Here is a 23,385-nt window from a genome sequence, read left to right as displayed (position 1 = left end):
GTTTTCCCAGCGGATCAATTGTATCTATCACTTTTAATTCTTCAATGATATTGGCCTACCCTAGCAGTTAATGAAGCTCTACTAATTCGCTCAGAAAGGCCAGGATAGAAAGAGGTGCGGGGGAAGTCAATAATGAAAAACCGTTTTCTTCTTCATCTCCGCCGAATAGCCAGCCGTTTCACCGTTTCAGCCAATGTCATTCTTTCTCGGCCAGTTTTGCTTCTCACCATCATTGAGAACTGAACCTTCGAATCTGTGTTGGTTGATCATCGGACATCGTGAACGATGCATTTCGTGCAGTTTCAGTTGCCGCGTGAGACAAGCGAAAACGTGCGGAGCATCATGAAAGGGTTAGACTTTTCGGAGGCTTCAACGATCGGTCCTTTGGTGCCACAGGATAAACCTTTTACAAACCGACCCGTTGATATGAGAGCTGTGAGTGGATAATTCTGAAGTCAGGGTTTGGGAGAAAAAAAGTAAAGCTGTAGCCAAGGGAAGAGGAAAAAAAAAAAAAAGAAAACAGAGTAGAAACCTGGTTAGACAAAGCACTGGCTTGGCACGATCATGGTGGTTGGAGGATAAACAGCGTCCGTTCTGGACGTATTATTATTACGCGTGATGTTTACCTAGTACATTATAGCTTTAAAGCAAAGGCACCGAGAATACCGGGTGAAATCAAGGGAAGGCTGAAGGTGATATTTTCGGGTATCCGGAGGCGCGCCGCGCGGTCATAGCCCAAAATATCAGATGCGTTCCTACGGAAAGGAGAGCAACAAGCGAAAACCTGTAACTGCACAGCTATAGCTTGATCATCTTCAAAAGGCCATCGAGTCCAGACTAGTACCTACTACGAATTCCCAAAAAGAATGGCATCTCTCTTCTTGCTTGCTCGCCTGCTCGAAATGATGCTGACCCGGACGCCGTTTGTTTGGTGAAGTTTCCGCATTGGCATAGATCCACATTCAATCAGCGTGGATGTCGATGCCTCACGAGTGGTGGTTGACATAAATCGCAATGTCAGGAGATCGAACGTGAATCAGAACGAAAGTTCTGCATGCCATGTAGTTCAATCTAACATCTACCCCCCATCCCGGTTCATAGTTTGGAAATTTGGCGCAGGAGACTGGGAAGACCTGGTGGAAAACATTATTATTCTTCTTGTTCATTTTTTTTTCTGTGGAGCACCCCCATCGTTGTTGGTCGTTGTCCAGATGTCCGGATGTAACACGCACGCACACGAGGTAAATAGTAGGACAGATAAGTTTGTAATATTTTGGAGATAGTTACAGTGCATTTGTCGCCCATTTCAAAAGGTCTCGTTGTTTGGCAAGTATTATCTGTAATCACACAAGCTCAATTTGAAACTGATGGCTGAAATATTACAAGTATGATCAAAGTTTCAAGTGGATGTTGCAGCAAATCGGCGAGTAGCTTCCAATGCTACTCGCTGCAACTCGGTATTTAATCTGTGGCCGTTTTGTGGCGAGTGGAAGCCGTCGGAGGATAGCCGCTTGTATATTTAAATGTATGCTTGATGGATCGGGTTGGTCTCGGCGAAATTGCACATATATATAAAATCAATCTATGAAGTTGATGCTGAAAATTCACCAAAAGGAATACCATTAGAATCAGTGAACCGAAGAATGCAGCTCGCTCCTTGACTAGGAGTAACTGATGAATTTTGGCGCTGTTTCTGAATGGGTTTCCATCGCTTTGCCAACGCATTGACCGGAGGCGACTGGGGAACATGGAGTGGTGACTTCAGCCAGCCGCGAACTTCAACAGCCCCATTAGCACGGGGAACTTGGTGAAGGATTTGACCTCATACTAACCAAATTTAGCCACTAGATATTTGCCAAAACAAAGCGCAGCGCCAGTGTTTCGTAAAAACACTCTTGATTTATTACCTCCCCGATACACAAGTCTCGACATCACGCGGGTCTTTGATCGAATTGAATTTTTTTTACTCGGGATGAAACCGGGGTCCTCAAGGGCTGGTGAAACAAGGCAGATCATGGCATTTTGGTTGGTCCAATTAGCCCCTATGCAGACGCACGACAGGAGTCGAGCTAACGCAGGAACAGAGTACTTGCTGCGATGTAGTGTACGCACCACCTGAGCTTGTATATAGTGCTCCGACGGAATAGTCAAGGTAGAAGTTGGCAGGAAGAAGCCACGCCGGAGCTCCCTGAGGGGAAAAAATCTTCGGAACGAGTCACACATACGTTAGCGTCGGGCGTCAACGGGGGAACAGTGCTGGGGGACGCGACTACTTTGGGGCCCTCTTGTGCCTTGTCGAATCCGTTAGGTTGGATGCCAATGTGGATGGCGTCGGGGGGCTTTGTGGAATCGGTTCCAGGGTCACAAAAGCTACGGACTCAAACCGCCACGGAAGGCGGATCGGGAGAGTCCAATTGGCAATAATAATACTGAAGTACGAGGTTGTGTTCTTCCCGCCATGATATGAGCTGTTTGATGAAATAGCCCCATGAATATAATCCGGAGAGGCGCAATCGGGGGGGAGGGATGAGAATAATGACAGCGTAGTGTCCATCGTTGATCAAAAACGACTAATCCGTAGAATGTAAATCGTTGCAGATCCATGTCCTTGCCTTGATCTCAGATCCAGTAAAGGAGGAGTACAGAGAAAAATGAATTACAGTCGTTGACGTCAAGTGATGGTTGCGCATCCCTGCCCCTGTCTTCATCCATGGGTACTCTCACCCTGGGGTTTTGAGTGAAAAAGATTGCCCCGATAAACTCCATTCGTCCAGCGCACTGTGCCCGGGTCTCGCAAGTTCCGCCAAGTTTCCCCAGACGCGATGCGCGATATTCAGGTTTGAGTTCTTGGAGAAAGCCGAACAGAAAGGGGTCACATGGATTGAAGCCAAGCAGGCGGCCCAATCATCGAGTCATCGAAGTCATTTTGGGCTTACAAACTGTCGCCATGACGGGAGCTAAATCAGAACTATTTTCCCAAGAGACAGGGTGAACGGTGCATTTCCCGTGTGAAGGATGTGTGCCCGATGCATCTCCGTCTCGAGATAGATCCCCTCTCGACAACCAATAACATCCTCGAAGTCCAAGATCGTACGTGCAAGCATTCGACCAGGATGCCGGGCAGACAGGGAATAGTTTCCGATGAACCCTGCCCGCCCGCGATTTTAAGAGGCCCCATTATCTGGCACTTGGTGGCCGGGGTCCCTGTTGACAAATATCAGACACAACGCTCCGTACATCGATGATGAAGCTGGATTACGGGTGCATGAGCGGAGCAATGCAGCGTAAGCCTTGGTGCTCCGGAGCAGCCTGCCGTAAGAGCCCCCAGCCTGTATCCTTGGAAATCCAGACAGGCTTAGGCTTATCTCCAGCCTCCAAGCGCATGGAGCCCCGTAGATCGACACCGAGGAGGCTTTTTGCGACTGACCAGCGAAAGACCTGGTTGGAAGCGGCCTGTATTTTTGTATTTTATTCCCTGGCCAGGAGGCGATATTTCCGTGCTTCTGTCGCTGTGTACTCTGTATGTACAGTACCGTAACTGATTCTTACAAAGAGCCGCCCCCAGGTGGCCTGGCTGGTACCAAATTGTCTCTGGTGGTTGCACACAACCCGATGTACAGTACCTGGCCTGGGCTGTGATACCGTCACATACGGCCCGTTCCCCCATACGGGGCTCATACGGGCGGGTCAGGGCTACCAGGTACCTTGCAGCGCCAGCTTGGCCCCAGGTACGGGGTACGGGGGCAAGTACTGTACCTGAACCAGGAAACCTGGTCCTTGTGCCTGTACCTGTACCGTACCGCGCCATCGTTCCCCTCCCGTGGCTCCGTCTGGCTGACTTTTTGGCTCTTGCTCTCTCTCATCGAACGACAACCTCTTCTCTATCCCACACTTGTCTCATCTCAGTCTTTTCTTCTTTCTTTATCTGTCTGTCTCTCCTTCGTCTCTCTGTCTCTGTCTCTCTGTCTATCATTAATTCGTTTTCTTCTGTCTCTTATTCTGTCGCTCTTTTACTGTTTTAATCCTGGCCCCTCGCCTCGTCACTCATTGCCTGACCCGACGTCTCACATCCAACCCTTTTGTCACTCCTTCGTAACAACGATATATTTCCTGTCCACCGCACCACTACATTCCTTTCACCACCACATACCTTTGGAATATCACACACCTCAGATGAGATAGGCTTCCTTCCACGGCTGCCTGCAGTGCAGCAATCCCAACTCTCTCTTTAGTCCCACCTGCGATCACATTCGTCTGCTCTCTATGCCCACCTTTGAACATCATGAGCTACCTCCATCATCCGTTTCCTTTTAGCGGGCATCATGCAATCCCCGTGGATCAGCCCTTTGACTATAGAGTCCCAATCCGGCACCCTCAATTAAGCCATCCTGTAGATACTTATCTGCTCCCTAACGCCCCCATCGATCTCGCGGAATATTACCACCAAGCTGCTGCACTGGAAGACTTCGAGGAATACACGGAAAATCTATCCCGCCCACGATTAACAAAGGATCAGGTCGATACCCTTGAAGCCCAGTTCCAGGCCCATCCGAAACCAAATAGCAATGTCAAGCGCCAATTAGCGGCACAGACAAATCTCACTTTGCCAAGAGTTGCTGTATGGAAAAATACTCCTACCACGTTTTTTTTTTTACAAAAAAAAGAAAAAAATCTATTCGGTTATTGGAAGAGAGATTGCTAACTGTGAACGTCATGTAGAATTGGTTCCAAAACCGGCGGGCAAAAGCAAAGCAACAGAAAAGGCAGGAGGAATTCGAGAGAATGCAGGCGAGTGGAAACGGCGAACAGTGGAAAAATAACGACACCAAGCAGAAAGAAGGGGCTTCAAAAGAACAATCGGAGCGCCTGGAGTCATCCGCGACCCCTACCCAACAGCCAGATCCTAGTTCGTCTTCTCTGAATCCCAGCGAAGTGGAAAAGGAAAAGCAGCAGCAAGCATCCAATTCCATCAGCCAGCCCGGACTCCCCGAGCCGCCCCAGAAAGCCATGAAGGCAACTATGCCTGTTAGCGCCCAATTCAGTCAGCCTGGGGAGGATAACGTCCCAAGACACGGGCCCTCGGATATCAAATATCATTTTCCTCAGTCTTCTCTGGGGAACGATGATTGTGGCACATTCCCTTCTAACCTGTGCGGATGGAACGGAATTGAGGATAATCATGCCATTTGGTCTTCGTCGCAAGACATAGAAGATCATATTGTTTTTCCTCATTTAAATAAACCCCATGGCAATCCGCTCGAAATCTGCGTTTCCGAGAGCCAGCAATTTCCCTGCATCCAGTTCAACCACGAGCCCGGTGAATGGGAATGCCATAGTATGCCGCATTTGATGGGGAAACAACGAAATAGTAGCCAGGATCTAGGCGAGGGCTTCCACCCAATACCGTTCCACGCACTGCAGTCTCCGCTTTATCCGGATGAACACCGGCGAGGTTCGAGCTCCTCAGAACAGTCTGAGCTCGCAGACACTCTATTCCACACTGAAATAAACAGCATGATTGAAACATCTCCTCGAAATACTCCCCATTTGAACATGGCACAGTTGCGTCATCAAGTCGATCCAACTACCAATTGGCGGTATCCCGAGAAAGAAGTTGATATTGCCGCTCGACGAAAGCGACCTCGACCGGCTGCTATCGGAACCCCAGCCATGTCACGTTCGTACGGACCCTCCTCCGTATCTCCAACCACTAGGATTCAAGGTATGGGTGCCGGCCATATCCTTAGACATGCGAAATCCACCCAAAACTTGAGTCCTAATCGATACCCAGGAATTCGAAAAGCTTCCGTTGCTCAACGCTCCCCTCTAGGTATAACAAGCTTTGGAGAAGCCAGCCGTTTTAATTGTGCCAATACCGCAGACCTGATGTCAACCTTACCTGGCCTGGTAACGACCTCTTTGGCTCCGCCAACTCCCTTAACACCAGAGGATCTCCAAACCCTTCTTCCTCCAACCCCGAATGACAGCCAATACTGCGTCTCTCCCACGGACGATATGGGATGTGCAAGGCTTTTCCCCATGTCCCAACCTGTGCAAGTGCACATCGAATCCCCTCCCACGACCCCGCTACATTTGGGAGTTCAATCGCACCTGCAATTTCAGTCCATGGGCGTCCCGATGTCTACGCCCTCACAGCATACACCGTTCCAGGAGTACCAGCTCTCTATCCCGACCAATCCGATGAGTGGTGGCCACTGGCCTGATGCGTCGTCAATGTCATCTCCAGAAACTTCCCATTTGCAGCAGCCAACAATCCATATGCCTCAGCCAACCCATATCTCCCCCATTACCTATGGGGAGTCTTTGGATTCTGGAAACCCTGCCCTCGTTGAGGACATGATGACAGGCCAACGCGAATCGCCTCACTGCGCTGTTAAAAATTGCAACACACCGACCGCATCGTCACCCCAAGGTTCCTCCCCAGGCTCACGGAGAGTGACCGAATTTCTGATCCAAGAATTCCCAGAACAACAGGAAGCACACAGGCGGGCTGCTGAACAGCTCCCCCCTCAGAAGCCCATGAACTATACGTTCTCCAACCACACGCCCAATGATTTCTAGCATCATCATTTCCTTGTCTAGAATTGTGGTTAGCTCTCTGAATATTAAGTACCCTCAAGCCATTCACATCTGATCGCTTGGCCAGCTCCTGCTTTTACGATTTCTAATATAAACTTCACGTTCATACATGATCTTAATATCTTTTAATCTTCCCTCGCTTGGCCTGGTTTTACTACCATCACACGCTACCAGGCCCTCTTAATATTGCTATATCCAATCTTACTTGACTACTTGGAAACGTCACGCACTTTATACTACTACACTACCATTAATACTACTAATTCTAATAACTATGAGAGGCGACCTGCTTCAGGCCCGGTTCTTCCCTTTTGTCGTTCTTTCCCCATTACCATATACATATCATCCCCCCATCTCTTCCTGTCTCTCTCTCCTTTGTTTCATTTTGTCGCTACGGAACACTCTTTTGGTTTGTAAATGACATGCGGAAATGGAAATTTTGGTGGTATCCCCTGGCCTTCGTCTTGCTCATTTCATTTTTCTTCTCTCTTTTTGCTCACCAAGCATATGTCTTTGGTAATAATCATTTTTAATTCTCTGCCTACTTAATTTTCTCTTTCTTTCCACGCTCATGCTTCACATTTTCCATTCTTCCTATCTCTTTTTCCTCTTTATTTTTCCTTCTTCCCTTCAAAGCCTAGCCTTTGCCCCTTTTTTTCACTTCTAGATTCTCACCATTTTTAATGCTTTACTGCATGTTTAATTCCCCTACAATAATTTTTTTTAATATTAATAATATCTATTATGTTACTATTTTTCTATTTCTTCTCTGTTAGCTACTGTTGCTGCTGCTACTTCTCCCTTCTTCATCGCTCATCTCTTATCCTTTCTCCTCTTTCACTTTTGGAAAAAAAACATCTTGGTTATTCTTTCTTTTATAATATCCCACATGTATTTTTGTTCTTGTTCATGGTTGTATTGCTTCATTGCTTTCTTCTTACTAGCTTTTATTTCATGTCTTTGTTTATTTATTTGTTTTCTTCTTTTCCTTTTTTTGTCTTTTCTTGAGGTTTCAGTCTGCTCTATGATATACACGTCTTATAACATCTCAGCCACTTCATTTGCTTATATATATACGTACAACCAGTTTCCGCTTATAAGCTCTGCAATAATATTTATTGTTAATCTAATATAATTGGTATATATATATGTCTTTGAAGTCTTAAGTGAAAGAATATAATGCTACACAAACTATGCTCTTGCTATTAACAACACATAATTCTATGCTTTACTCCGTTCTGGCAATATATTGGATTAGAAAATGGATCACATTCGGTTCAATGAATCAATCAAAAAAACTTAGTTAATATAATAATTCAATGCATAAGTTAGCTGGAAAACGGATTTTGTTATATTTGAAGGAAAAGAAAAGAGAAGAAAGAAAAATAAACATATATAAAAAGAAAGTTAAAAAAAAAAAAAAAAAAAAGAAGACGAAGCATAGGAAGGTTGAGATGAAATATATAAATAGATAGATAATAAACAACAAAACAGACATGAAAGAATAAAAATGCAGACGAATACAAACTATGCCAGAAAGACAGAATGGGAAACACGAAGAGAAAAAAAAAAGGAAAAAATTCAGCTGAGAAGAGAGGATGGACATCTAATTAAATGAGTTAAAGAACCTCACATCAACAAACAAATGTATATATAGTGAGTACCTGAAATAAACAAGTGTGATATAAAACTATAATAGAAGAGGGAAGAGAAGAGGGAAAAACGGTGATTAAATAATACTAAACACTGAAAGATGCAGATGAAGTAGATTGCAAGTGAAAGCAATGATTATAATGATGATGATGATGATACGGATAAATCTCGCACTTCCTTGAGTAGCTTAAAGAAGGAAGGAAAAGGATGGAGGGAGGAAGAATAGAAAATATACACAATTTAAAAATGAGAGGGAAGGAATGTGTTTCTAAATTAAGAGATTCAACAAATAAACGGGGGGAACTGGTGAGTATGAAGAGGAAATTCAAAGAGAAAGGTATTTTTTCACACAAAAGGATAAATAGACAATAGATTGAATAAATAATGGCATTAAGTAACAACAAGAAAGGGAAACATTGAATAGAGAGGTATATAGAAGAGTAGGCAGGCAAACAGTTACGAGGGCGAATAGATCAAGATGGCTAGTTGCAGCGAAAAATAACAGGTTAATGATCATCTATACTCGGTAACAATTATTGCGTTAGACGTCAATTTAAAGCCCAGGCTAAATAAAGAATAGCCAATTTTTTAAAACAAAAGATAAAAGGTTTCTCGGAAGGGGAATATGAAGCCATGAACAGGAGAAAATAATGAGAAAGACAAAAGAGAAGCAAAGGGGAGGAAAAAACAAAATGCAGGCCATGAGTGAAGAGGAGTAGTCAAGACGAGCGAAAAAAAGAATACAATGCAAGCGACGAGAAGCGTTTTCCTTGTTGTTTTTTCAAAGTTTCCTACCCCACTGGTCACATCACAGCTTTCCTCAATACGTTGATGGCCAGCCGCTCTGCCCTGAACCCGGTTGTGGCTGCCCACCAGGTTGCAGCGATCCTCCGGTGGTGGTGCTGGGCCATCCTGGTATGGAAGCGCCGGTGCCCATGCCCATACTCATTGCCGATGGTTGTTGATGAGGTGCGGACATGTATTGCTGTGAGCCAGCCATGCCATGCGACGATGGGTATATAGCGCGAGCAGCAGCCATGTTGGAATACGCAGCTGCTGAAACACCCGGATAACCCATCGCGGCAAAATTCTGTTGCTGTTGCTGCTGCTGCTGCTGCTGCTGCTGGTGGGATGGGGATTGTGCGTGAAGCTGTGATGGTGGAACACGGTGTTGATGGCGTGGAGACTGAGAAGGGTGTAGTGGTTGTGTGTTTTGAAGATGTGGGGAAGGGGATTGTTGTTGTTGTTGCGGGTGCATCTGTGGAACGTATTGTGACATTCCAATCGAGTGGGAAGTAGACAGAGGAGATGGCTGTGGCTGGGGAGGTGGCTGGCCCCAGAGCTGTGGATTTTGAGAGTAAGGATATGGTGAAGATTGACTTGGGCTTGGAGAAGCAAGAGAGATGCTAGATGAGCGATGCTGAAGCTGATCAGGGCGCATTCCCTGGGGCATTCCTCGCAGCGGAGATTGGGATATGGAGGTCTGTTGATGGGAAGGCTGAGAATAGGATTGTTGAGGAGTCATCATTTGTGTGTGAGGTAGAACGTTTGGGTGCTGGTTCGCATTGATGATACCAGATGTCATTTGTGGTGATTGGAGGGACTGAGGCACACCCAGGGTCTGCTCGACCTGGACAACTGGCGATTGACTCGGAACGGGAGTTTCACGCTTCTTATTCCAGTGTTCTTCAAGTCCTTTCGCACGATATCCACGCTGCTGATTTAAAATCTTGCTAAAATCAGCAGTATGAGTTGCCTGGTTCATTATTTCTGCACCACTGCTAGGTTGGGTACGATCATGGAATGGTTGCCCTGTGGGTTCCTGTCTACGTCGCGGTATGGAGTTGAACTCTCTCAGCCTAGGGTCATCCGCTGGCGCCAAGTGGATCATGGGAAGAGGAGTTAGACTCGCTGGATGGGGAGGCATATCGGGCGGGATGCCGTCGATACGTGGGCCGTTGCTATATATGATATCGCTTTGACCCAGATTTGGTATCAATCCTGCATTCGCGGCTTCAGCAGCAGCGGCATCCCTGGCCTTGGCAGCTCCTGGTCTTTTCTCACCCGCCATATCATCTTCAGTAAAGCCTTGCTTTCGCGCCTTGCTCTCCCAGTAATCATCGCGAACGCGGCGTCCCTCGAGAATTACCCTGCTGCCAAATTGCCGAAACATGGATCTCGCCGTCACAATCGCGATCTGTCGAGAGCGATAGGAGTACGGCAAAATGTCCTGCTGGATCAAGGAATCCTTCTCTGCTTGGCTCGCAATGATTTTATAAAGCGATCTATTCTTGTTAAAGAGGAGATAAGAGTCTCGATATCCTAGAACTCTAGCACATTCCGTGGCCAGCATGAAGAGTTTTTTGCCGCGGTTTGGGACACAAAAGGTCCTGCATTTATACTTGCGTTTGTCCTGTGGGTATCCCAGCGCGTCGACTTTCTTCTCGCCATTTTCGTCAAATTCTTTCGGGATATATTCATCTCCTTCTTCCCCTAGTTGGTCAGTGGTGTGGTCTCTAACGGTAGGTAGTGCCTTGACTAGCGACTTTGTGGGAGTGGTTTTTGCTGGCGGAGACGTCTGTGCGGGGGTCGCGGTATTCTGTGGGATGGGTTGCGGAGGGAGTTGAGAAATCTGTGTTTGGGAAGGGGATGATTTCGGCCTTTGAGCTGCTGGGGTGGGAGCGAGGTTTGTTGATGACGAGGCTTTGGGCGTCTTGGGGGGCCGGCCTCGTTTGCGACGGCCATGATCATCCGGTACTGTATAAATGAAGTGAGATATGGGAAGAGGACTGGAAGCTACATAGGTTGGGATGCCAGAAAAGAAATGACGGAAACATACCATCCTCTACTTCGCCTTCTGCGGGCTGATCGCCATAATGTTCTGTTGGCCTACTTCGTTTTGTGCCTCTTGGGCTTGCGCTAGGGTGGACATTGGAGGTAGTGATTGTGGAAGGGTCGGAAAGACCAGATTGCGAAACAGTAGCTGATATAAGGGAGTTAGCATTATATTAAGAATAATATTGTCACAGTGCTGAACACGGAATCAAGAAGATCGAAGGTTGAAATGGAAAAAAAAAAAAAATAATAATAAAAAAATAAAAATTTTGGCGTGGGAAGAGGGGAGGATTCAGCCAAAACGACTAGATATCCGCGACTAAAGAGCGATCGAGAGGGCCAAGGGAGAATGAGAAGAAAGAGAAAATCGCGACCAGCGAAGGGAGGTTATTACCAGGCGTGTTCAAAGCAGCAGGGTTGATGGTGCCGGAACCATCGATCAGATCGGAACCCATGCCGTTCATCGGGGTAGAAACGGAATGTTGAGCGGTATACATGTCTGCTCACTTGGAGGAGAGGAGATGGAGCAGGCCAGCCAAAGGATCGACAGAGTTAGAAAAAGAGCTGGATCGTTCCCTCGAGGCGCGACAATATCGGCTGAACCAGACAACCGCGAGGCCCCCGGGATTTCTGAGTGGTGGAGACGAAACGACGAATGGAGCGAGGGACGCCGGACGGGTTTGGGGGAAAATGCGACGAAAGGAGCGATATGTAAGCAGGGAACGGCAGCTAAGGCCAGTGAAGAATCCAGTTGCGATGTGAGGCGTGAAAATGAGGCCAGTGGGATAGAGCCTGGGTGGCTGGTGATGTGTTGGCGACGCACACGATGCGACGCGGGTGGAGAAGATCCTTCCTCAACGGTGCGATGAGGTTGCAGAGGGGAGCTGCACCTGAGCTGCGCGCAAAGGCGGCGACAGAGGAACCCAGGCAGCCGATTTTAGCGGGCGCGAATATCGCGTTTAGCAGCGGATTCGCTTGGCCGGGCACGGAGGCGAAGAACGAGGGGGCCACATGTGCGGGAGCTGGCGATGAGAGGACGCCGGGGGGGTTGGAATGGGGTATTATGGTGATGGGCGATGGGCGATGGGCGATGGGTGAACTGCGGATGGAGGCGACAGACGAGGGAGGTTTGAGGTCGACGAAGCCGAGCAGCGCCCAGTCGATGCGGATGAAAAAACGATGACGATAGAGGTAAACGACGTACGGTAAGGGGGTAACAGTAAGGAACAGGCAAGGTAAGCGGATGACAAGACCCAGGTAGGATGGGGACGGCCAGCCGGGCACTCTGGTGCGCTGGGAGCGTACGGCCGGGGTATGGGAACGGTACAGGTACGGTCAGCGTAAGTTTACGGCACGGTACGCGGGCAAGGTACGGTCAGCTGAGCTTAGTCAGTGGCCGTGGTGCGGCTCTGCTGGGGTCTGAGTCAGCACAGCCACAGGGCACGAGGATAGGGTAGAGCAAGAGGAGGTTTAAAGGGGAGATGGACCTGGTGAGGTTATAAGGGGACGATAATAAACAATATAAGTAACATGTATACACGGGGCAGAGTGGCATCCTTCTTTCCTTCTTTCGTCTTCTTCAGCGGGCTTCTCCTGTTCTCCTGTGCTTCCTCTGTCAAGGTCTTCCGCTTCCCTTTCTCGTCTTAGCGCAGGATCGGTCTGCTTGAGGAGTGGATATTACGCAGTAATTTTCGGTTTTCTGGTTAGTTAGGACCCTCTTCCTCGCCTCAGGAGTGCAGCGCTCGGAATCGGCAGAACAATCCGAATCGAGTAGGGCGGCGGCGGAAAGACAAAAACCTTGGAAGAATGGAAATCAAGTCGCCAGCTTCACCGTTGATAGGCTAGGAAGCGGTGAGCGGGTTGGAAGAGGGAGGAACGGGAGTTTGTATGGGGGAAACGGAAGGGAATGGGCCCTGCACGGTGCAAATAGAAAATCTGGGGACGAGAATTCAAGTTGACGGTGGTTGATTGGCCTGGGGTCACTGGGGTGCTGGGGCTGCTGGATGGGACTGGGGCGAGCAAGGTCGGGTTACTGGGTCTTGCGGCGGGCGGCAGAAGGCGAGGGCAGGCCAAGTCTGGGTTGGAGTTCCAGGGAACAAGAGCAGTGGGAGCCAGGCGGGGAGCAGGGAAACAGGGATGACTGGAGCAGAAGGACGCCGGGGGAAGGTTAGTACGAGGAGGCACAGGGCAAAGCTCACAGCCACAAGGAGGGGTTGAGCAGTAGTTGAGAACGGTGCTCTCCGCAGCACGCAGAACATACGATGGAGTAATCTGTATCTGGACTGCGGACGAGTAGATATCGAGGAACCGGGAGGGGGACGCCGTGCTTTAACTGGCTGGCCGGCAGGGTATTGGGACAGCGGTTAACTTCAGTGCTTTTTGTTGCTTTTTTTCTTGTTCTCTTGTTGTTCTCTGCTTCCCAACACACACACACACACACACAAAAGCTACGGTGATCCCTTGCGTCGAAGTACTAGCAATAAGAATGGCGATCAGGAAACAAAGGCAAAGAAAGGCCACTTCGACTCGAGAGTTTAATTTTCCTCGAGACCTTGGATTGTACCAACGAAACGGCGGCCTTTATCTACCCTGATTGGAGAATCCCGACGCAGCTAACTTCGGGTTCGAAGTTCAGGTTCTAACGGGATTGACGGAAGGGGGAAAGTCAACGAAGAACAGATTTGTCAGATGATTCTTTTTTTGCAATTATTTTACTTTTTTGGTTGTGTTTAGGCCGACACATATGACAGGGTTTTGGGGAGTCTCATCTCAAAAAAGGCCTTCCCAGAGAACGAGGAACTTCTGCTCTCTCTTCACGGACAAAACCACTGAAGGAAATGTGCTGCACAATCTACAAACACCATGGACCTCCAAAAGTTAACCTGGCTTTCTTTTTCCTTTCGGAACTTGCTGGTTTCCGACGGTTGGCCATTTTTCCTTTTTCCTTTTCCTTTCTTTTTCCCCCCTCCAACTCCAACTCGCACGCACTGCACTTCGTCCCTTTGGCTGGGATGGACAGAATAGGCAAGAAAGACACCACCCCTTAGTCTGCATCCTGCACTGTCCTATCAGCGATCGCCGGGCTTGATTCACCATGCATGAAGGTTTCCCCGATGCGAGGTGAAAATGGCCGATGAATGGCACTGCCGCTATTGCTCGGCTATGATTCGACGCGCATGGTTTGCCAGCGGCTTGGCCTTGGGGGATCAGGGAGGGAGGATGATGGGTGGGGAGAGGCGGTGCGCGCATTGTCTGCACATGCCCATCAAGGGCTCTTTATCTCCTTCGCTTGTCCTACTCGGCACGGCAAGGCCTGTTCCCCCAGGTATACTTGCATTCATGTACATGTACCGTACATACTTGTACAGGCACCAGTGCACGGTTAGGCGCTGGGGATCGTTAATCACTCCAACGAGTGCAAAGCTCCACCCGACAGGGAAGGATATGCTTTGGTGCGCGGCATGAAGACGAAATGTATCCCTGTTCCCTTGCGTTTGCGCAATCAGTTTATCGGTACAGATTACAGGGTGACAGGAAACGAGAAAACCAAAAGAAACGAAGCCCTGGCTGGTGTGTCCCCTCCAGCCTCTGCAAGATTGCATGCACAAAGGGCGATAGAATACATCATTGTGCACCACCCCGTACCCCCCCAAAATTGATATTTTGGTACTTGAAAATGTACTTTTTAGTGACAGCCCGAGAGAACAAGTTTCGCCCTTTACTTCGTTTCGGATGCACTGACCCTACAGATGTAATTATTTCTGTGTTGAGTGTTAGTCCTCCAACCTGCTCTCCCCAGTAAGTGATGCAGGGAAATTAGAGCTCTTCCCTTCCCACCCAATCACAGCACGATCGCATTCAACTCCATCTCTTGCAAGTTGCCTCCCCAGAACTTGCACAGTGCAGATTTATGCCGTCGCGTTCCATGCCTTGCTCGACAAAGTTCATGAAACTCAATATCGCTTCTTCAGGATCCCAAGACAATAGATTCCAAACTCGCCCTTGCGACAAGATTTTCCCCCGTGTTTTGAAGACAAGGGGCTTCATAACCGAACTACCAAACCGCAACTTAGCAAGACAAAAGACACTGGGCTTTCGCTGAATTACCCCGCAAAAAAGGAAAAAAAAGAAAAAAGGAAACCACCACACACAAACGCCTCGCCGAACTCCCTCAGCATTCCATCCCCGTCAAAGCCCACTAAGTATTACCCCTAGGAAACGCCTCAAATGCTGATCGAAACAAGATTGGGTGCGACCTCCGGAGTTTGCACGCCCTGGTCCTTCCCGAAGTCATGGAGCTTGTGAATCGCTCGTCTGGCCCGATCTTCCCGCTTTCACCATTTGCTTTGGTATTTGGTTTTCGATTTTCATCCATTCTATCTGTCTTTTGATTTTTTGCGGCGACGCTCTCTCCGTCCTGAGGCCTTGAGAACCTCCTCTCTGGAACTCGAGCAAAGTTCCTATTGTTTGCTATTCTTCCTCGCCTTTTTCAACTCCTTCCTTCACCTAACTTTTTGGTAAGTCAAAGAAACTGTGGTTATCAACAACTAAAAGGAAAAGAAAAGGGAAAAAGAAAAGAAAAAAAAAAAAGCAACAAGCGCGCGGGGATTTTTCCTTTTTCTTTCCCACTCCCCTTGACTTCCACCTTTAAAACCGGGCTGGGGTGTGTGGGTGCCTGGAACCAGCGAGCGATGTGTACATACCAAGTCCACTGAGCCCCGTTTCCCTTCAACGGAGAAGAAGTGGGTTGGTTGGATCGCCCGCCGTGGACCCCATTGCTCCAGTCTTCCCTTGAGGTGCCTGATTTGGCTAGCTGAGGTGAGCTTGGATGCCGAGATCCTGTGTAAATTTGGAGAGAGTAGCAAAAAGGGGAGATGGAAAATAATTCCGAAAAAAAAAAGAAAAAAAAAAGTCAACATGGCGACGAAAGAATGTTTTTGATATTCATACTCGTTCAGGCTGCGGCAACAGGTGCAAGTTCCCAGTTGCTCATCGAGGTTTCGTTTCGTTTTCGAATCTGGATTTTTTTTAAATTCTATTTTATATTTCTATCTATACATGTATATGCCTGAGATATGAGTTTTTGCGCGATGTAAGAGTTTCCCCTTCCCCAGTTCATCCGATCTCCGATCTATGGACGCAGTATTGTACTGTACCTGTCTGTACGCTAGAGCCCATTTACACGCGGCCATCACTACAATCACACAAACTGGAGGTAGCACAAGGGGGAGCTTGGGGAGGAGACCGGGGGAAGGGGGAACTGGCCGGTCGCCGGCTAGCGTGCGAGCTCCTTTCTTTCTGCTCTTCCTAATAAAAATCTCGTTCAGTTTACCGTTCTTCGTTACTGCGGTGTTGGTGATACTGGTTTAGCCATGCATCGCGCTGAGGAGTAGGGGTTTTTTTTTTGTCTGAGATCGGGAGCATGCGTGACGCGACTCGAGCTGATGTTCTTCGAAGTTTTGACCAGGCCCCGATGCAGGGGGGGGGTTTGTTGGGTCCCGGAGAGTGCGGAGCGGGTATGGTAGTTGGTAGTTGGTAGTCTTGAAGGGATCCTACTTCCGCCTGCTCGGGTAGTTCCAGGTGAGTTGAGGGAGCACAGGTAGAGTTAGAGAAGAAAAGCTGCGGCTGTATACATGTTGCACAGTACTAGTACGTATGAGCCAGTGGCCCGTGGGGCAACGAACTATCTGCGAATCGCCCTTCTCTGTGTGTACACAAAATGGTAGAGCAACAGGAAAAAGGGAGTATAGGAGCGTGTCGCCTGTCACTACATTCGATTTATGTAGGTACAGAGTGACATGAGGAAGTAGAGCAGGGGAGGTTCGACGTTGATCATGCATGTACGCAAGGGAGATAACTAGTTATCGTTACAGGTTCCCGAGGGGTTTGAGGATCTCATTCGATGGAATTCACTTCGTGAAGAAGTTGAAGAAGTTGAAGAAGTTGAAGAAGTTGATGGCGGCAACTACCTCCTCCGTTTCCACGGATCCTTTGCTGAGATAGGAATTGTCGTTGATGTTTTGTCCTTGCTCAAGAGAAGAGCGCAAAGGTAGTAATCGTAGTTAAACTGGTTGGTTAAACAAAGCAGGATAACTAAGTTCAAGGTCCCACCAAACAAAGCGTAACTAACTCAACCCGCATCGGCCAGCCTTAAAATCTCCATGCCCCACCCCCGAAACTTACCAACCTCAGCAACAACCTCAGCGGCCTGGCCTTCATTCGGAATGATGCTCACTAAACCTCTCAACGTTAATCCCTGTATGAGGCTTCTCCGATCAGCAAAACGGACAAAAATACATGTATCAGTCTAACCGAGCCCTGTCACTTAATCATACATCTATACTCATCTGACCATTGCGTCAACGGCTCTATTACCCCATTTGGGCCACGGGGGGGGCCCTTTTTCTTTTCAGAGCACAAAAACCTCGGAGATCCGAACGAACTCCCTGCGGATTTGACAATTTCTACCTTATTTGACTAGCTATATAGCACTTTCTGGTTGCTAAACTCTGATCTTGCCAAGGTTATTGAAGTTTGAGGAGAGCCAAAAAGAAAAGAAAAGAAAAGAAACATCGCCTCTCCTGGAGGTGCGCGATGCTGCTGGGTTCTACTGTGTATGCAGGAGTAGATAAGACAGTTTGACGGCTGGGGAACTAGCTCTCTATCCATGGATATCCAGTCGTGTAATATGTGCGCCGTGCATGTGCTTGAAGAAAGTTTATTTACTGTGAATCTATTCTTTGGACATTTAATTTCTTTGTCTCTACGCTGAATGTTGTTGACTGAACTTTTGTTCCTACATGATGCAGTGACAGGTAGCCTAGACACTTTTTGCCTGGCAAGGTAACGAGCTAGCTAAGATTTTTCCCACAAGGATGGGAGAACGTTTGTTTGAATGGGGGCAAAGACACCGGAAGCAAATTATTGCCAGGGGTTGATGCGCATATTAAAGGCCACTCTAGTTATAACTGCCGAATTTATCATACTCTTAGCACTTGCGTTCAATTTTTTGCGTCGTCGGCTCATCAATCCCCCCGACCTTCAAAATGTACCGTACCTGTAGCTATCATGGCATTGCGATTTCCGTGGAAAATAACTGAGAATGCAGGGGCCCTCCCTGCAAATCCTTCCAGCTCGTACTCCCTGAGTCATAAGTCCAGAAGACTTAAACCTGGCGAATCCGACTGCCATGGTAAAGACCTCATCCAGGGGTGGAAGTGGTTTTCCAAGTGGACAGGGGTATCAATCACATTTGACAGCTTAAACTCTGGGTGAGTTTCCTTGAAACCTCTTTTTGGCTTTTGCGCTTTGACAGTTGGTGATCAGAAACGTGGATATCCTGTAAACATCTCATCTAGTTATTCTTCTGCGGAACAAGCCACTGAACAGGGGGGGGGGAGGAAATATCCCTTTTCTGCAAGATGCATAGCTCCATGAACAGCTCCATTGAAATGCCATCCCTTCTTTTCAAAATAGATTCCTCAAAATCAGTCATATTTACATACCGTGGGCAACTCACTTTCTCCCTCACCTTCGATTGCTCGGCAAGATATATACCTGGATATCTGATCAGGTGGCTTCTGGGATGCTGCCTCTGAATGGCTCCAACAACTTTTGACAGCGGGGTTTTCAGCTCCGATGGAGCTGATCATCTACCTAGACCCTAGCCAAAGATGCTGTCATGCGCGCGTAAATTGAGCGGCCTGGCCCGCTCGGAGCGCCTCCCATATTCTCCCATCTTTAGAACCCCCGATTTGTCGTGGAGCCTGAAGTAGCTGAAAAATGCCATGATAACCCAGAGGGTGGATCGCCTTCCAGCTCCTCGTAGTGGCCGCCTTACCTATAAATCAGTCAGTCAGGTATTATTCGATTTTTTCGCAATAAATGCTACCCAAAATTTCGACAACAAATGGGAGGGCCTTGCCCAGTCTTTTTCACGACTGCCAGGTGCCGGGTTCTGTTTAACTCCACCGATTTGCGGATGTTTCATAACGTCTCTTCTGCCGGCTGTGCAGCGTCCGTGGGATAGCGGGCCTAAACTTGGGACGTCGGGATATGCAATGCACACCTGGTGGCATGTATGTAATGTCGGTTTGCACGTATGGGCGTTTTGTCATCCCACCCTTTTTTTTTTTTTTTTTTTTTTTTTTTTTGCTATGCTTCTGTGATTTGTAAAGGATGGAGTGCAAGTTGGGAACGAATTTGCAAATTCATGCAACTGGAGGTTTATCCCGACCAAGAAGATATCACTTGAATTCTTGCGAAGGGCTGCTCAACTTGGGAGCGGGGAGATCACTCAACTTTCATCTATCAAACGGAATACTCAATCAAATAGAGAGGCTTCTTACCTCCGCGCGTTCTTATCACGTTGAAAAGGGCTGTCAGAACTGCAACCCGCTATTTAAAATAAAATTTCCTCGGTTTTCCCTGTTGTTTTAGAGTTCTCCCACTACCTCTCCACACTGAGATAAGAATAATGAGAATGACCTCAAGGAAGGTGGCTAGGAGGAGTGGAGTTCGCCTGAACAAGGATTCATTTGAACCAGTGAAAGCGATTCTGTGTGGGAGGTTTTTAACACAGCCATCCCCACGGGACGATGATGATTTTCCCTCCAAGGGCACCCCCCTCTCTTATTGCACTTTTTGGCACGCTTTCCTCCAAGCTTCGTTATCAATGCATGGCTATATTTTTCAAAGTTAGATTGTTGTTCCTCCTTACGGCAGCAGCCGCATCGCTGATCGAATTCCGATAAAAGTGAAGAAGCATGACTGAGGCCAGAGCAAAATAAGAATCAAAAGGTGCATGCCACTCGTGCAGCAGAAAACCAATGGGAAAATTGGGAGCGACATTCCCACATCCCACACACCCAATGAAGCTTGTGAGATATATCGACTATTAGTGTGAAAAGCGACTGATGTCTTTAGCTAAGTTTTTCGCTCGAGGGGATGTGTTCGGGAAAGCAAACTGTCAGAAGGAAGAGTATTCGATATCTCAACTCTTCTGCTCGCATGTCTGAAGGATGCGTGCGATACGAATCAGTCGACAAGAAGACGTCGCATATCCACGTTGAATGGGCGGGGCTGGTGGGATGTTAGCCCTCTCCCTCTCGAGAAACCCAAAAGGGAAAACATGGACGAAATGGTGGGGCCGATTTGTATGGGCACCTGGGATTTGAAGTAATATGATATCAACGTCCATTGGCGTCAAACTTTCGAAGACAGAATGCATTGGGTTAGCGACCTGAAAATAGGAGTGGAGAGGTATCAAACACGATGTGATGATGATTGCTGGCAGACCTATGAGAATTGCTTCCCACCCAACAGCTGGCATCCTCAGCTGGATATCAGTTTGACGGCCATATTCGTGGCATTGTCATGCCACGAAAGCCTGAGCCCATGATTACAGTGCTTCAAGCATGGCTTGAGCTGAAATCAGGTTTTATGCACCGCTCTGGGGCAAATTCTTTGTCGGTTCAAACACCACCTCACGGATGAAGCAGCCATGGAATCGAGTCAACACCCTCTTTTGATTTAAATATGAATATTTTATTCTGGCTGGACTGGTCTCCGCCTGATCCCAGCTTGCCAATGCCAACTGTCCAAATTGACAAGTTGGTTTTGTTTTAACAAAAATAGAATTTTCCTCGTTGCGCCTCATTTGGCTTGTCATTTGGACATTCCCCAACGAGATCAAGTTCCAGAACGAAGCCATTCGAAGGAGATGTTTCTGTTCCATTGGTGAGTTGAAACAAAGTTAGCAGTTGGCACAAGTGCAAAACTGGCACGTTAATTCTTGCATTGACAAGGAGAAGTTCCGCTAAAGGTTTCCATGGCCAGATGTTCCAAGGAAGAATTTGTAGTCGCTATTGCCAGAACTTCTATCCTTCTAAGAAAATCGATGGTATCATGGCTACTTAGCCTGCGAATAGTTTCAGTTTCGGTATTCTTTCTGCCCTCGGTAAAGTTGAGCCATATTTTGGGGTGGGGGTTTTGTTCCTCGACCTCCGGGCAAGATTTAGAACTCGAACTGGCCCTTTTTCAGTTGCAGGATATCGATGCAATTGCGTGAAGCGAGAGAGAGAGGATTCCAGAACGTTTGGAATCCCAACGTATCTGGGAAACGTTGAATCAACTCTCCAAGGCGACCTATCATATCTATGGATGGAGAACGAGCCCGCGAGCCCACCTCCGTTCCACGCTTTCTCAAGGCCCAGACAAGACTGAGAGGTCTCGCAGCCAGCCTCCACACCTCTCCACCCCCCCAAAAAAAAAAAAAAGAAAAAGAAAAAAAAAGAAAAAAAGAAAGGAAGGGAAGAAAGAAACGCCGCCATTTGGAATGCGACCGCGCTGCAGGCGTCTCCACTAGAGAGAATCCTACTCTTCTAATCGTCGCAGACGCAAAAGCATCTAGTCGCCTCATTCCATTTATCCCACCAGACCTCCGCTCTTTTCAGAATAAGGGCGCTAATCAACAGTGAAACTTTTGCTGAAGGTCCACCTTCCTGTAGGGTTTTGTCTGTTCTTCAATGTATAGATATACGCTGCGTATATCTGATAACTCTTGATAGCTGGACGCTACACATAACATGATTTGTGTAAAAGGTGTTCTCTCGCGTACGGAGAGAGTTTACGAGACCTGTCTGCAATAGTTACCTGCACTCTCTTTCCCGCTCACGTAATGGCGAATATCTTTATCAGAATCTAAAAATAATATATATATATATATACATAGTATAGACATGAAAAGGAACGAGAACGGTCCGATGGCTGTACAACGCTTCGGGTAAATATTACCAGGGATCGGAGCGCCATAAGGCACGAAAAAAAGAAAGAAAAGAAAAAGAAAAAGAAAGAGAAAGAGAAAAAGAAAAGTGGCGGTGCGTGCTCCGTAGATTGATACCTTTATCATCCTTTGAGAGAAGTAAATCCCCAAGTTAAAATAAAAGGAGGGACGGCCAGGGCGGGGAAGTTTTTTTGAAACTTCATTCTGAAGCCGTAGAGGGCCACAGGAACCCAAGGAGCAGGGCACTCGATATACTCAACCCAATCACAGTGCGGCCGGACTTGGTGACCTGCTTATTGCTAAACCCGCGACCCAAATCCCACACCAGGTGTCTGACTCCGTTGATGCAGTGGAAGGTGAACGGGAGTGCAGCGGTCGTCTTCAGCAGGACCTTCGCAGCGACGGGAAGGGTTCCAAAAGATGCCGCCATGGACGTGGAGTCAATGTGCCAACCCAGCCAGGGGGAAGCAGCATATGCTGCAAAAAAGAGATAAAACGGCCCCGAAAGTAGCAGTCCGGTGTTGCGGTGCAAGAGGGAGAGCACGGAAGTGATCTGTGGTCGGTAGATGGATATGTGCGGCGAGACGGGCCGGTTCAGGCGCTGTTTGCGAAGGAGATCGTTGGGATCTGAGGGTTTCGAGGACCGGGCAGCTTGCGCAATTGGGCTGTTGACGATGTATCATTAGAAAAACCGAGCGCGCTCTGCATTGGAGTCCCGCTGAAGTTTCGCGGGGCTGATAGAGGGATATCGACGAGGGAAAGTAAGAGGTTGAGTATGTTATTACGGGGTCTTCGCAAACTGACCTCGCGTGAATATGCTTTGCATGGGTAAGACTGACTGGGGCAATATAGTTTACTGAAGTCCGACCAAATGAGCTGGCCGCTGCGAGGGATTGGGGACGTATGTATTAGCGGTGTCCTGATATCCATTACGTGAGTTCAACATACATCGGCGCAGCGAGTGCTGCATAATTCTTTGGGAAATCATTGCGCGCAGACTGGCGAGAGAAAGCAGTCAAGGATATGTAGAAGAGAGGTTTCGGACGAGGCTTGGACCCGAGGCTTGGACCCAGGGCCTGCAGCTGCTTGTTTACTCTGGAATACTGTGCGGACGCAAATATGACAAGCATACTAGTAATTAGCGCGCGGCTGTCTCGAGAAAGTGACTTCGGATATCCGATGGGAGGAGTAAGTCTGACCTATGCCGGGCCGTCCTCATGCAAATTGGCCCTCTAGAGACGAGCTGCAACAGTTAGTTCAACCGGGTCTACTGATGCGCTGCACATAGCATTCCAGAGACAACTACCGCCCATTTGGTATAATGTGGGGCGGGATCATGGACCTTGGTTGATTCAATGGCTTCAACGATGAGTTTAGCAAGCGGGGGTGGGGCGTGAGTGGGCCTCTACCACGCATCGATCCCTCTTGGTCCTTCAGAAGGGGCAACCCATCTTAAGATATTTGTTTACCCGAGATGGAGCATTTATCTGTCTGGGTTTCTTACGTGGACCCAC

The 23,385-nt window shown here is 47.9% G+C and overlaps 9 protein-coding genes across 9 annotated transcripts; 5 read left to right on the top strand and 4 right to left on the bottom strand.

The window, feature by feature from the left end:
* Nucleotides 1-285: 285 nt before the first annotated feature.
* On the top strand, nt 286-2,424 carry HCBG_03214 (uncharacterized protein; the record flags this gene model as incomplete). The annotated part of the gene is made up of 6 exons (XM_045430263.1): nt 286-350; nt 641-705; nt 1,102-1,241; nt 1,398-1,457; nt 1,842-1,883; nt 2,104-2,424. The coding sequence occupies 6 exons, from the start codon at nt 286-288 to the stop codon at nt 2,422-2,424; spliced, it is 693 nt and encodes a 230-aa protein (XP_045288406.1).
* A 602-nt stretch (nt 2,425-3,026) lies between these two features.
* Nucleotides 3,027-3,760, top strand: HCBG_03213 (uncharacterized protein; the record flags this gene model as incomplete). Its single annotated transcript, XM_045430262.1, has 3 exons — nt 3,027-3,090; nt 3,222-3,520; nt 3,566-3,760. The coding sequence occupies 3 exons, from the start codon at nt 3,027-3,029 to the stop codon at nt 3,758-3,760; spliced, it is 558 nt and encodes a 185-aa protein (XP_045288405.1).
* A 293-nt stretch (nt 3,761-4,053) lies between these two features.
* HCBG_03212 (uncharacterized protein) lies at nt 4,054-6,582 on the top strand (the record flags this gene model as incomplete). The annotated part of the gene is made up of 2 exons (XM_045430261.1): nt 4,054-4,618; nt 4,720-6,582. 2 exons carry the CDS (start codon nt 4,283-4,285, stop codon nt 6,580-6,582), a joined length of 2,199 nt encoding a protein of 732 aa, XP_045288404.1.
* A 1,921-nt stretch (nt 6,583-8,503) lies between these two features.
* On the bottom strand, nt 8,504-11,585 carry HCBG_03211 (nuclear localization protein; the record flags this gene model as incomplete). Its single annotated transcript, XM_045430260.1, has 3 exons — nt 8,504-11,010; nt 11,093-11,236; nt 11,483-11,585. 3 exons carry the CDS (start codon nt 11,583-11,585, stop codon nt 9,074-9,076), a joined length of 2,184 nt encoding a protein of 727 aa, XP_045288403.1.
* A 329-nt stretch (nt 11,586-11,914) lies between these two features.
* On the top strand, nt 11,915-12,271 carry HCBG_03210 (uncharacterized protein; the record flags this gene model as incomplete). The annotated part of the gene is made up of 1 exon (XM_045430259.1): nt 11,915-12,271. The coding sequence occupies one exon, from the start codon at nt 11,915-11,917 to the stop codon at nt 12,269-12,271; it is 357 nt and encodes a 118-aa protein (XP_045288402.1).
* A 1,943-nt stretch (nt 12,272-14,214) lies between these two features.
* Nucleotides 14,215-14,553, top strand: HCBG_03209 (uncharacterized protein; the record flags this gene model as incomplete). Its single annotated transcript, XM_045430258.1, has 1 exon — nt 14,215-14,553. One exon carries the CDS (start codon nt 14,215-14,217, stop codon nt 14,551-14,553), a length of 339 nt encoding a protein of 112 aa, XP_045288401.1.
* A 911-nt stretch (nt 14,554-15,464) lies between these two features.
* HCBG_03208 (uncharacterized protein) lies at nt 15,465-16,280 on the bottom strand (the record flags this gene model as incomplete). The annotated part of the gene is made up of 3 exons (XM_045430257.1): nt 15,465-15,548; nt 15,792-15,888; nt 16,147-16,280. 3 exons carry the CDS (start codon nt 16,278-16,280, stop codon nt 15,465-15,467), a joined length of 315 nt encoding a protein of 104 aa, XP_045288400.1.
* A 2,471-nt stretch (nt 16,281-18,751) lies between these two features.
* Nucleotides 18,752-19,855, bottom strand: HCBG_03207 (uncharacterized protein; the record flags this gene model as incomplete). The annotated part of the gene is made up of 3 exons (XM_045430256.1): nt 18,752-18,928; nt 18,980-19,156; nt 19,808-19,855. 3 exons carry the CDS (start codon nt 19,853-19,855, stop codon nt 18,752-18,754), a joined length of 402 nt encoding a protein of 133 aa, XP_045288399.1.
* Nucleotides 19,856-22,070: 2,215 nt separating this feature from the next.
* Nucleotides 22,071-23,001, bottom strand: HCBG_03206 (succinate dehydrogenase cytochrome b560 subunit; the record flags this gene model as incomplete). The annotated part of the gene is made up of 2 exons (XM_045430255.1): nt 22,071-22,536; nt 22,820-23,001. The coding sequence occupies 2 exons, from the start codon at nt 22,999-23,001 to the stop codon at nt 22,071-22,073; spliced, it is 648 nt and encodes a 215-aa protein (XP_045288398.1).
* Nucleotides 23,002-23,385: the final 384 nt, after the last annotated feature.

The sequence above is a fragment of the Histoplasma capsulatum genome, assembly GCF_000150115.1.
Source record: "Histoplasma capsulatum G186AR genomic scaffold supercont2.4, whole genome shotgun sequence".
Lineage (NCBI taxonomy): Eukaryota > Fungi > Ascomycota > Eurotiomycetes > Onygenales > Ajellomycetaceae > Histoplasma > Histoplasma capsulatum.
The sequence above is the reverse complement of the archived record's forward strand: the minus strand, read 5'-3'. Positions and strand labels throughout refer to the sequence as shown.